The 13,327-nt window shown below is 41.4% G+C and overlaps 1 protein-coding gene across 1 annotated transcript; it reads right to left on the reverse strand.

Moving 5' to 3' along the window:
• Positions 1-678: 678 nt before the first annotated feature.
• dapk2a (death-associated protein kinase 2a) lies at positions 679-11,544 on the reverse strand. The gene is made up of 9 exons (XM_041938551.1): positions 11,490-11,544; positions 11,170-11,290; positions 7,877-8,098; positions 6,141-6,279; positions 4,230-4,359; positions 3,347-3,422; positions 3,082-3,234; positions 2,944-2,989; positions 679-1,633 (listed from the first exon to the last, which is right to left on the reverse strand). Exons 2-9 carry the CDS (start codon positions 11,229-11,231, stop codon positions 980-982), a joined length of 1,482 nt encoding a protein of 493 aa, XP_041794485.1. The 5' UTR covers positions 11,232-11,290; positions 11,490-11,544; the 3' UTR covers positions 679-979.
• Between the last annotated feature and the right edge of the window lie 1,783 nt (positions 11,545-13,327).

Consider the following 13,327-nt stretch of genomic DNA (forward strand, 5'->3'; position numbering starts at 1 on the left):
TCACCACCTCACCAAAAAAAACTGTGAAAATTAAAAAAAACCTGTCATGTAGTTTATTCTGCAAGACTAATTACTCATCAGAAATACTGCATCAAGCATCCAACAGAGTTCTTCTTAAACAGCTCTGAGGCTTTTTCAACACTCCAGTTTGGATACTGTAGTAACATAAGAAGAACATATCTTGTTACTCTTCATGACCTGCCAGCACCTTAAATGCCCCAAATGCTACCAGCTCTGAGTGAGTCTCTGACTGAGTAATGTGGAAGTTCACAAGAAAAAACTCAGTCAACTAAGTCATAAACCGGTTCGCTGGACTCGGGTGAACTCTGTGCTGATCTGCTGCACGTCCTCATACACACACACTGTATTTATGTGTGTGTTCATGATGATATGGGTGCTGAGCTCAGTACAAATTTACAAACGATATTGCGTAAGCAATGCAAACATCAGCTGGCTGTCACAGCGTCGATCGATCTGAGCTCCTGAGTAACCAACTTTTTGATGTTTGAATGAATCTAATTCATTTTAAACTCCAAATCAAATTATGTAAATGTGTGTGATTTTATCAATGGTGTACGAGTTTTAATATGACGTAGACAGATGCTGTCAGAATACACATCCACAGCGCCGATACAAGTGCTCATACTGATTTTATATTAAGATATCATGAATAAAATACACACAAAACACAGCAGATGGACATTTCTGACTAAAAATGATACTGAATTGCTGAACATTACTGCATGTGAGGACATGGCTTTTAGTTCAAATTATTATTTTCAGCATGAAAATGCTGTTTTTATGTAAAACTACTGTAAATATTTCTCTGGTGTGAATCTACAGCCCCGATACAAAGACAGTATATGTACTGTTTGACCAGACTCAGTCCTTCCTGTCGGAGCTTCTTGCGATGTTGGATCTCTGCTGGTCACTGTTGGGATTTTTAATGGCTTTCAAATAACCGTGAAGTACTAAGCTTTTATCTTTGCTGTCCAGTTTCAAAGTCCAGGTTGATCCCGGACAGCAGCTCTCCTCCACAGGAGCGGCTCAGCAGCTCTTTCAGGGCTTCATTCACGTCGTTGTTGAAGACGGTGGAGAAGCTGCAGTTGGGGTATCCTCCACCACCTCCGTCCACGGGAAACGAGCCCATCACCTCCTGCACCCACTTCAGCTCATTGCTAAGCTCCAGGCGCAGCGCATCGAAGTGGTTCTGCCTCTCCTGGAAGCGGCTGCTGATGGCGCCGAGGCTGGAGCTGAAAGCCTGCATGTCGTCCTGCAGGCTCCTCTTGAAGGCCTCCACCTTACGGAACTCGTAGCGGATTTGTGAGAGGTCGTGACGCACACCTTCGCTCTCCTCCTTGTACCAGGCCTCCTTTTCATTGTAAATAGAGACCATGGCATCGATATCCTCTTGCAGAGAGTCACGGGCTGCTGCCAGGCTAACGAAGGAGCTCTCCATCTGGTCAATGTCCTCCACCACCTGGGCAAAGCGCTCAAAGTTCACGTAGGTGTTGTTGGGTGGCATGCTAGAGTGGGACTTGATAGTGTACTCCCTCAGGCGCTTGGTCTTGAGCTGGCGCCGCTCCCGTTTCTTCGGCTCCTGGGCTTTATTTTCCTCCTTGTGCTCATTGGACTTCAGGGTTTAAAGAAGAGACAGTTAGCAACTGTGGTTCAGAGAGGGAAGAGCTCATGCAGTTATGCTAGTGCATCAGGTAGGCTTGCACTCCAGGTGCATTGCAAACCACAAATATTGAATTCCTCTCCCACATTATGTGCACAACACAGTCTTGTGTACAATAAGACCGGAGGGAAGTTACCACTGATTACCTGATGTAGTGAAACAGTCCAGAAGGATAAATGATTTCACATGTTGAACATGTCAGAGCTAAAATGTGGCCAGAAGTCATTGCCACCATAAACTAAGGGATGACCCCCGCGCCCCCGCCCCCCCCAGCTGGCCCTTTGAGTTTGGGTTTGCTTATTTGTTTAGGGTCAAACTAGAGGAGTTCACTCAGTACAGTACAGATCTCCACCAGGCCTCTCCCTACCCAAACAAAGAAGGGTGGAATTTGTCTCATTTGTCCCTCTGTGTCCTCTTTCAGTAAAGATGGTGGCAGAGATAATGAAAACAGGGGTTTATTCATCTCTTTTGGCGCATGACTCGTAACAAATCAGGTATGGAGTTAATACGCAGAAGCTCCAGTTCAAGATGAGACCAAACTTTTCTGTGGATATCAGTTTTTGAGCGAAGACAAAGTCCAGAATGTGGCCTGCAGCAGACTCAGTAAGCAGACTGCCAGAAATGTCTTTTGCTATGTCGTGCCTCTTAGTGTAAAATGGTGAATATAGCAGTCAAACAGAGCAGTCAAGACTACAATTAAAACTAATGTGCAGAAAATTTGCCATTCTTTGCACCGGCAATAATAAGGTCTGGTTGGAATTCAGCTTGGATACTTCTGGCACATAAAAATATATTTATCTTTGCAAAACTTAATTTAATGCAGAAAAATTGAATGTAAATGAAGAATCAGGGTCAATAGAATTAGTCAGATATTCCCAAGATCATGCAAGCTGTATATTATTAACGTACAGTATGTTTATACAAATTTCCATTTCTCATCTTGAGCTGGACAGCATGAATCAGTTTAGCATCCCGGTTGAACTTGATGCAGGTTTGCTTCAGGACTGTTTGCTTCTGGCTGCATTCATTATTCAGCACATTATCAGTCCTCGGGTCTCTGCTACTGAATTAAGCCTTCTCACTGCACGACACCCTGCACCATGCATGGTTGTGATGCTGTAGCTGTACGTCTGTGTTGGGCAGAATAATCGCGCCTAGCAAAGTCAGACATGTCTATAATTCTACACATGGGATGGTAAAAAAAACCCATAAATGTATAAAAGCTTTCTAAAAATGACATTTGCCTATAATTCAGGTGTTACCTTGATCCATGGGTGATTGAGAGCATCCTGAATTGTTAATCTTTTCCTGTAAGAGAAAACAGAAAAACCAAATAACATTATTAAACTAGCATAAACACAAAGATGAACCTTCTTACGATATTCAGCTGGAGCTCTTACTTCTTATCCTTCTCCAACAGCTGGCTGATGAACTTCTTGGCCAGCTCACTGGTGTGACAGAAGAACTCATCGTCAAACTCATAATTTATGGCTGAAATGTTCCTCAGCGTGTCCTGTTTGGTCTCCCCCAGGAAAGGTGAAGCGCCACTCAGCCTGGGGCCAAACAGAAAGGGAAGAGCAGCTCATCACGCTGTCTGAAGGAGACTAATGCGGTATCATGCACAGCGTCCTGTAAGAGACATGATGTTATGTGGGCTTCACTTGCAGGATGTAGGTGATGACCCCAATGCTCCACATGTCCGCTTCTAATCCCAGAGGCTCGTAGTTCACGATCTCCGGCGCTTAAAAGGCAAACAGATGACGGGCAACAGCGTTCAGTTCAGTCCAGTCTGACACATCATCAGTCCAGCATATCTCTGTCACAGCACTTCTCAAGTCCCTGCATCTAAACGTCTAATGATCTGATTTCTGGACTTCTGGAGAACAGATCATTCATACAGAGAACAGTAACTGCATGCCTGCCGTATTGAGCTGTTTTGAGAGCTTCTTTTGAATTGTCCTCTGAGACCCAGAAGGCTTTAATGTTTCATATGATTACAACTAAAAGGGTTTCCTGTCTTCATTTAGAGGGATTAGCTGCTCGTCGTCTTACTCTCTCTGTGAATCTGGATTATATGGAAATCACTGAGTGATTAATGAATTCAGCAGCATTTGAAAAATTTGCCGTTTGAGTTGCTAAATAGACGTCATGGTTATTATGCTGAATGGTGAAAGTGAGGAATATTTATTAGGTGCCTTCTTTTTTCTCTCTCTTTCTTCCACGCTGTCTTTTAATGTAAACCACACAGTGTTTGCTTTTCATTTTCATTTTCTTTTTGTTAAGATTTGAGCTCCCTTCAATGATTATATCAGAAAGCAATTTAGTCGTTCATGTGGCTTTACGTGCTCCTCTCAGTCCTCGGACTGTGTCTGTGTGTGGACGTGATCAGCCTGGACGGATGCTAGCATCGCAGCAGCTGTGAACACTGGACATACAGCACATCATAACATGCATGTGCAACTATTTTCTGTGAGTGTGTGCCTTTTGTAAATCCTTGTTAAAAAAGTTCAAAATGAAATAAGAATTTTAAAAAATCCACTCGTCTTACCTACAAACTCGGGCGTTCCAAAGATGTTTTTGAACTCAACCCCAGCTTCAATCTTGTGGGCGAGACCGAAATCGATGAGCTTGATTCTCGGTAAAGGCACGTTCTTGTCCAGCAGCATTATGTTTTCAGGCTGCAGATGAGAGATGACATGAACTTTTACACCGTTTCCCTCATGATACAAACAATACAGAGGACCGGATGTAGAAACATTCATAAGGCGGTGGTGCTCGTTTTTGCACCACCAGAAAAATCATCACCTCACATCAGAGAGAAATACACATGCAGGGAATAGCCCTGAATTTCAAAGTTACTGTGAACAACCATTAATTCATACTTTTCGATTAAACACAGCTTATTGCTCCACTTAATGGAACAAATCTCCCTCTTGGATTTGACTTAACCCTAATTCACCCAGTAAGACCAGGAGCTCCAGTCACCACAGCCAAATGGTTCCAGTCACTGAACTCAGATCACAACCTAATAAAACTTCCATAATTAGTTGCGGAGTCTCAGTCTTGATGGTCCAGTTTTTCTCCTCTAACATGTGGCAAAGCGACTTCAGGACCTTGTTAAATGGATTAAATTAGAACGAGCAGAACTCGGAGGGCCTGGTGGAAAATCTTTGAGATGAGCAAATCACAGACGCCTGTCAAATGTTCCCACTGCACTCTGACTCCACCTTCCCTGTCTTCGCTCCGTCCACCTGTACAGCTCTCCTGGTTTAACGCAGCACAGAAGCTCTCCTCAGTCTTGGGTTGCAGCATTAGTTTCCCTCCCTCACTGTGCACAATTTATCCTCAGCTGAACTTCCATCAGAGCACATTAAAAACCCACATTGGCCTGGCTATTGATGACCGTCCATACAATCTGAAAACACAAGCATCAGTCATTGGCCAGGTGGCAGCAGCTCAGTCTGCAGGGACGCGGCTCAGGAGCAGCAGGGCTGATTGGTTCAGGTCCAGCATGGACCAGTCAGTTTCTAAAATACTCGGTGCACCTGAATACATGGGTGCCTCCAAAATCTGACATCACTTTATACATTCATGCATTTGATCATTTCACATGATCGTCATCAGCAGGTGAAGTTTGTCTGGTTTAAATGGATTTAGTTCACAAATCCAAAATGTTCCACATGTGAAATAACAGAGTGAAAAGATGAACCCCCATTTTAACCAGTCTGGAGTTAATTTCACAAATACTGATTTTTTTATCGAGGAAATATGACAAAACAGATTTCTTTACAAAATAAGTGATCTTAATACGTGAGGCATTCTACATTTTCTTACCCTCATACGTGCATGAAAAGTCATGAAAGCGCTCAGAAAAAATGGAAATTTGAACATCTACAGTTCCATATCAACTGGGCAAACTCCATCCGCTGATGAAGTTCATGTAATCCGATGGAAAGCTCCAGAACTGCAACTTAACAGAGCTCGTGGTGAGCTCGTGGTTTCAAAAACCGTGAGGTTTTATCTATAATCACGGTGAAGAAGTAAAATCAACCTGCAGCCACGTGCTCTGTTTTGCTGTTTCATGAACAGTAAGACTAATAAAAACGGTCACATGGTTACAGCTGCTTTACTGGTGCAACCTCAACAGAAGAGCATCAGGTTTTCAGACCATTGTTTGCAGATGTTCTTGCTGTTGGTCGGCATTTGTTTCCAGGTGCATGTCATTCAGTTGGTATGTGTGCAGTCGATAGTCAGAAATACAAAATCTGACGTCTGATTGTTCTATTTCCTTTTTGTTTTGATGTTCAAATCACAAAGCGGTCGTCTGACAGCTTCAGCTGTGCTAAAAGTTCACAGTTTCTGGGAGAAAAGCCTCACAAACACTGCTGAGCCACCCTGAGCAGTAATTTCAGAGTGACTTCCATATGTTTGAACAGAGTGTGTTCTGGTGTGGACGAACCTTGAGATCAAAGTGGGCTATTTTCCTGGCGTGGAGGTAGTTCACCCCCTCCAGGATTTGCTTGATGAACTGAGTGGCCTCTTCCTCACTCAGAGACTCCTTCTGTGCCAGGAAGTCAAACAGTTCACCTCCAGAGACCCTGAAACACACAAAATCAAGCACAATTGGCACGTCTGGAAATTTCAAATAAACATATTTGAGTTTATAATGACTCTTTCACCATCTTGACATTCAACAAAGGGACTCAGACTGTCAGAAAGAGGCTTTATCTGATCCATGGATCAAGTTAACTCTAAAAATATGGAAAACAGTGATAACTGAATACAAATTAGAAAAAGATATTGTGATCCTTAAGTGGGGTGCATATGACACACAATTTGCACCAAATAAATTAGATAACAGATTCAAAGACTGGACAACTAGAGGCATAATGGCTATATGTAAGATTATAGAGGATAATGTATTACTTAGTTTTGAAAGAATTAAAGAGAAATATGCTCTAGAGACACAAGATTTCTATCGATACCTGCAGCTGAGACACTTTATTAGTGAAAGGATAAAAAATCTATCAGAACAAAGCAAACAGCTGTTAGACATATTTAAAAGGGCTTATAACTCACACAAAGATAGAGGTATAATTTCAAGGCTGTATAAAGGGCTTATTAACATGAAAACACATTCCACTCTGTATATTAAGACAAAATGGGAAATGGAGGGAGGACCAGATCTGACGGAGGAAGAGTGGGCAATAATCTGGGAATATCAATGGAAGTGTAGCAGCTCACAGAGCTGGAAAGAGTTTGGTTGGAAAAGTTTGATTAGATATTTTATTACACCACACCAAAAGTCCCACTATAGAGACAACTCTCCAACTTGTTGGAGAAATTGTGGAAATACAAAGGCAAATCATTATCATGTCTTTTGGAGTTGTTCAGTTATCAAAAACTTTTGGAAGGAAATACATAAGGCAACACAAGAAATTTTAGGGAGTCACTTCTCTCTGGAATGTAAAACTTTTTTTTTTGGACTCATTCCGGAAAGATGAGAGAGACAAATATTTATTTAACATTCTGTCAGTAGCGGCCAAAAAAGCCCTCACAAGAAAATGGCTTTCATCACAAAGCCCAACGCTGAATATGTGGATGGACATTACAATTGACTAACCGCAGAGGTGAACTATAAGACGGACTTATTTGTTTCACGATGGAAGAAATGGATGAACTACATCATATTATGTAGACCAGACTTTGATTTTCTTAATTTTGCATAGAAGATTTTGTATAGCAAATGCAATAATCGTACTTCACTCCCATTTTGTTCATGTTTGTTCATGTTTGGTTGTTTGCTTGTTTCATTGCTATTATCAGAAAAAAGGACACTCAAGCTAACATATTGGTAATAACAACTGAAATGGATGTCTGTTTAAAATTGATGCAGAAGGTCAATAAAAAAGTGAATTGTAAAAAAAGAAAGAGGCTTTATCTGATACGATAAACAGTGTTAAGAATCTTTTCATGGACTTCAGGTGAAGTGGAACTAATGAGCTGATTTTCCTTTAATAGCGACCGTTTCGTCTCAGTAGTGCCACTGAATATATCATCTTTAGGAGCTGCAGTCCAGTGAGTTATGGGTCTCACATCGTCCGTCTCAGGTTGGACAGAACTGTCATGACGGTTGCTTTTGTCTCTGCCTGCAGCCACGTTTCTATTCTTATCTGCGGGACGGCCGTCACTCACAGCTCCAGGATCAGCACCACATCGGTGCGGTTCTCGTAGACGTCGTGCAGCGTGACGATGTTGGGGTGCTGAATCTGCTGCAGGATGTCCACCTCCCGCTCTATCTCCTCCCGCCTCACGCCTCGAGAGCTGGCCATGCTCTGACGCTTCTTGATGAACTTGGCAGCGAAGTCCAGGCCGGAGCTTTTCTCTCTGCATTGCTTGACGATGGCAAACTGCCCGCTGAAACACAGAGCACAGGACAGAAAAGCTCCTTCACTTCCACTTTCCCGCTGTGGAGTGTAACTAAGTACATTTACTCAAGTACTGTAACTAAGTACACATTTTAGGTACATATACTTCACTTGAGTACTTGAGTATGTTCTTTTCATGCCACTTTTAACTTCTCCAGCACAATTCTGAGGGAAATATTGGACTTTTTACTTTAATGATCTGACAGCTTCAGTCAGAAGTTACTGTACAAATTAAGATTTTTACTCACAAAACACATGAAGACTTTTTTAAAATATGATGTTTTATTATAGTTTAAACTACCCAACAGTATATACAAGTACAACTGAAACAATTCGTCGATTCATCAATTATTCAACTAATTGTCAACTATGTTGATAGTCGTCATTTTTCATGTAGAAACATTTCATGTTAAGATTTTTGAGTACTTCTACTTTTAAAGCTTAAAATACATTTTCCTGATAATACTTACATACTTTTAATTAAGTAACATTTTCAATGCAGGACTTTTGCTTGTAGTAGAGTACTTTTACAGTGTGGTATTAGTACTTTTACCTCAAGGATCTGAATATTTCCTCCTCGATCCTTTAATGTTTTATCTGTCTGTCAGATCTACTACAGCACAACACACAACCTCCACATCACGACCAGGAAGCTCAGAGAGATTCAACAGAAGGTTTCCATCAGCCACCTGCTGGTGTCACTCCACCACAGCCAGCAGCTTGTAGATCTGGTGGATCCTGTCTTAGACGCCTAAAGAACAAGCTTCACAGCAGCGTTGTTCCCCTGGATGCAAATATTTATGAGGTCTGCACCTTGCAATTATTTTCATAATCATTTAATCAAAGAATCATTGCTGTATGACACCAGACAGCAAAGAAAATTGTCCATCATTATCTCCCAGAGGACAGGAGGACATCATCAAATGTCTTCAATGCCCCCAAAAGCCAAAAAGATTGAATTTACTATAATGTTGAGACAAGCTCAAACAGCACATTTTCACATTTCAGAAGCTTAAACAAGAGAATATTTGATTTTTTTACTTTAAAAATTACTAATTGATGAACTGACTGATGACTCTTTATTGTTATTTCCAGGTGATCTCTCCTTTGCTTCCTAATTACTGGATGCTTATTTGGACGAAGTGTTAAACCCTCAGTAGTAAAAGAAGGTGTAGTTTTCTTTCTTTGTGTGGTTCTTGTCTGACTCAGCTGACACCATCCATCCACGACCTGAATTTCTGCCTTTGTCCCCTCATCCCTCATCCATTATCCATCTATCTCTATCCTCACTCCTTCACCCTGCTGACCCTTATTCATCCCTCCTTCACCATCGCGGCTCTCCTCCATCCATTAAACCCCTCTAAATCTGTATCTTACTGCCGGTTTTATCTGTATCTGTTAATCTGGTTTCACATTTCTTTGATTGGTGTACGTAGCAAATGCTAAACAGTCCTGTTACCTGAGAGGTCCTGAGGACTCAGGTTTCATTTTCACTGATAGTTAATTTTGGTAATATTTGGATATTTTGCACACACTGGCCTGATGGGGGCGCTTCAGCCAAAGGAGAGACTTTCACACTTGAAGAAGACACAACTGCTCCCCTGCTTGTCCAAACTGAAAGGATGTCACTTGACTGGCTCAAGGCTAATGGAGGTGGTGATACAATAACCCTAATGATTTTATTATTTGCACAATTGCGTATTCTCCTGCACCCCATAATAACCCTGCTGCAGGGCTGTGGTGGGATTATCATTCAGTTATCATTCAAATTTTCTCACCGCTTCAGACTTTTCACACAAACTCCACCACACACAAAGTGGATGTTTGAGCGTCAGTCGCTGATGCTCAAATATCCCAAAACAAGCGAACGCTTCGTGTCAGCTGCTGGTCTGATGTCGTTAAGTGTTTAAAATTCAGAGGTTACATGACCGTACAGCTGCGTCTATTTTCTCTGGTCCACTTGAATGGTCTGTAAGCCAACACTCCTCCAACACTCCACTTCCTCATCTGCAGCCAGCCCGGGAGCAGATATAACCACGGCTAAAGATAGACGCCTCCTTTAAAAAGCAGCTTGACGTGCAGAACAGTTGTCCCCACATGACAACACACGGCAACAAAACAGGGCCTTAGACACAAGCTTTATTTCCTCCTTTGCATCAGGAATGTTGCAGCATAATCTTTACAGAAACACTTCAACAGAAGCAGGAGCAGGAAGTTTTTGCACACAGTTTCAGTCCCATTAAAGCAGTCAAGAAAATAAAACACACACTGGGGTGTTGTCACAGGTGCAGGGGGCTTTTTCAGCATGCAGTTAATGATTCAGTGTGATTTCCATATTGTCGGAGCACAGCAATAACTGCTTGCTGTTGTCACCTGAATGCTGGTTCCTGCCCTTGATAAAGCACCCTGTTTTCTTCCAGTTTAAGTGATTGCTTGTTATTAACTGTATGCAGAGCTCTACCTTAAAACGTTATTATAAGTAAATCTCACCAGCATATCTGGGGTTAGAGTTCTTTTAATGGTGATCAAAGCTGTTTATTCATATGACTGATGTCTGACTCATTTTTCCTAATAATGTACAACACTGAAATAATATGGATGTTAAGTCTTTCCTTCAAAAAAGTCATATGATCCCCTTGTATGTCTGATTTATGTTCTAATTAATCAAAAACAAGTTGAAAGATACAATCCCATGATGCAGCACAGATTCTTCATTATCATCATTATCATTTCTTTATATAAGTAAAATTAATAAAAAACATTACAGGGGGTTTCCTGGCTGTCACGAAAATGAATGAATAAATACAGAAATAAAGAAAATGTATAGCATTATAGTCCTAGTCCTATTTTTAAAATTACTTTTCTTTATTATTATTTCTTATCTACCGTTTTGAGTGTCATAATGTGGTTTTGTGATTCTTATGTTGGATTACATTTTGAAATTATCTGTCTGTCTGCCTGTCTGTCTGTCTGTCTGTCTGTCTGTCAATCACCATTATTCAGTTAATTAAATTAAAAGCAGATGAAATAAGACACAGGCTTCTGCAGGCATGTCCTTACCTTCCCAACTCTTCACCAATCTCATAGAAATCCTCCACTCTCTGCTGTTTAAATAAATCCATGTCTGCAGCCTGTTTGTGGTCAGGATAATTCTTCTGCTTCACTTTTCATCTCTTTCTACCTGTAACAACACAACAACAGTATTTTATCACCTGAGAAATGTTTCCACAACTTTTTCACCGAATCCGACGTGATGACTTTGACAGAAGTTTGTCTGTATCTGTCGTAGAAACCGTCACTGCCTAACAGTCAAACTAGCAGATTGTGGATCATGAATAATAAACCAGCAAAGCGAAATAAGTGGAGAGAAAGTGTCGTACCGTGTTGAAAAGTTCAGGTGTTTAATCGTGTCCTCCTTCTGTCCCGTGTCTGTCTGTCTCCGACGCTGTGCTCAGGACTCTGCAATGTCCCAACACATGTCGTTTACTGGCACGGAGGCAGCGTCGCACCGAACTTCATTCAGAAAACCGCTAATTTAATGCAGCATTGCTTCTGATTAACATACATTAAATTAGTAGATGTTTGAAAACTTAACCTGTTGCGATAATGTAGTGTGCTGATCATCGACAACAGCAGTTTGTTTGAACTAAACACAAGCTTGTCGTGTGTTCACACTGCTCTTCACACTATTAAATGATAATCTTATTTTAAAAACATGCTTTTATGTGTATTCATTTTACGCCGAATCGAAAACAAAAACGTACCAACTCAAGAGACGCATTCAAAAGTGCTAAATCCAGTCTGTAACGCCGTAGATGTTTCAGAAAACATTTTCTTTGCAGTAACATAAATGAGCTTTGGCGCGTCGGGTCTTTTTTTTTTTTTTTTTTTTAAACAGACAACAGCTGTGCACGCGCTCTGCCTGTTGGCTCGACCATCTGTTCAGCTCGCGCGCGAAATGACACCGGTTGTCTCGTGCGCTGGCACATTGAAAATTTAATAAGACTGATTAAGACTACTTATCAATAAAAACCATTACAGGATTTTTTACACTATATCAAAGTTGTCTAGCCCCTCTACATGTCCTGCTAAGCCAGCCATGTGGTTTAGGTTTCATCTGTGTCAGAGTGACTGAGCACTGAATTCCATTAAACACCTTTTGCTCAAATGTCCCCTGTTCATGGTGATGTCGGTCACTTGGCTCATCTGACTGGTTGGGTTTCCATAAAACCAGCTGTGGATATTGACGACCCACAGAAGATAAATCATAGTAGTTTTTGGTAACCCACCTGACCTCTCCGGCCAGCCGAATGTGAACAAGTTCATGGTCACAAGACAACAAACCTTCAACTTTAAAAACGCTATTGACGTTCATGAAATACCAACTTCAACGACTGCTGCAGCCTGTAGGGGTTTTAACCCTGCTATAGAGATGGAAATGTTGGTCCAGACTGAAATATTTCAGCAACTATTCGAAGGATGGCCAAACTTGGTTTAGGAAGTTCATGGTCCCCAGAGGATGAATCCGAATGACTTTGGTGATTCGCTGACCTTCACCATTCAGCATTTTGAGCAAAATCTTGATGAACATTGGAAGGATTGGTACGAAATCTGCTACAGACATTCAAGGTTCCAAGAGGATGAATCTTGTTGATTTCGGTAAGACTTTGTCTTTTCATATAGTGCCACCATCGAGTCAAACTTTTACTTTGTCCAAAACTTTGGTTCATGACGAAATTACCTGCAAAATGTTGATAAGGTTGATCATGTCTTTACCCTAAATCTTACTGGTTTAACTTGCTGGGGTGGGCTGTTTGTCCCCAAGTGGACAGTGAGTCCCTATAATGAAACTGTAGGATCAGATTTTTGTCCCCCCACTGCGATCAATAAGGACACACACAAATACTCACCATGACTGAGTCTCTACATCAGCTCCTCCATTTTCCACATGGTGGAACTAGTGAATTAAAATGAAAACAAACAACATTAAAGTTGTAAAGTTCAATCTGGGACAAGGAACACAGATAGTGAAATGAAAGAGGCTGACTGGGAGGTAGAAGAGTCACTGGCAGAAGAACTGAACAATAGGACTATTCAGACGAGAGAGATACCGAACAGAAACAGGCAAATGAGGCACCTCGTCTTCCTTTTGAGAGCCAAACGTCATCTGAGCGGCGAGTATGCACGGTGTGCTAACGCAGCTCTGTCAGCTCCGGGT

The sequence above is a fragment of the Chelmon rostratus genome, chromosome 1 (assembly GCF_017976325.1).
Source record: "Chelmon rostratus isolate fCheRos1 chromosome 1, fCheRos1.pri, whole genome shotgun sequence".
In the NCBI taxonomy this organism is placed as follows: Eukaryota; Metazoa; Chordata; class Actinopteri; order Chaetodontiformes; family Chaetodontidae; genus Chelmon; species Chelmon rostratus.

Coding starts and splice junctions, on each gene's coding strand:
- dapk2a (XM_041938551.1), bottom strand. CDS start 11,231: ATGGATTTATTTAAACAGCAGAGAGTGGAGGATTTCTATGAGATTGGT. Junction 3,235..3,346: donor GGGGTCATCACCTACATCCT/GCAAGTGAAGCC, acceptor GTTTGGCCCCAG/GCTGAGTGGCGCTTCACCTT. Junction 1,634..2,943: donor TCAATCACCCATGGATCAAG/GTAACACCTGAA, acceptor TAAACCCTGAAG/TCCAATGAGCACAAGGAGGA.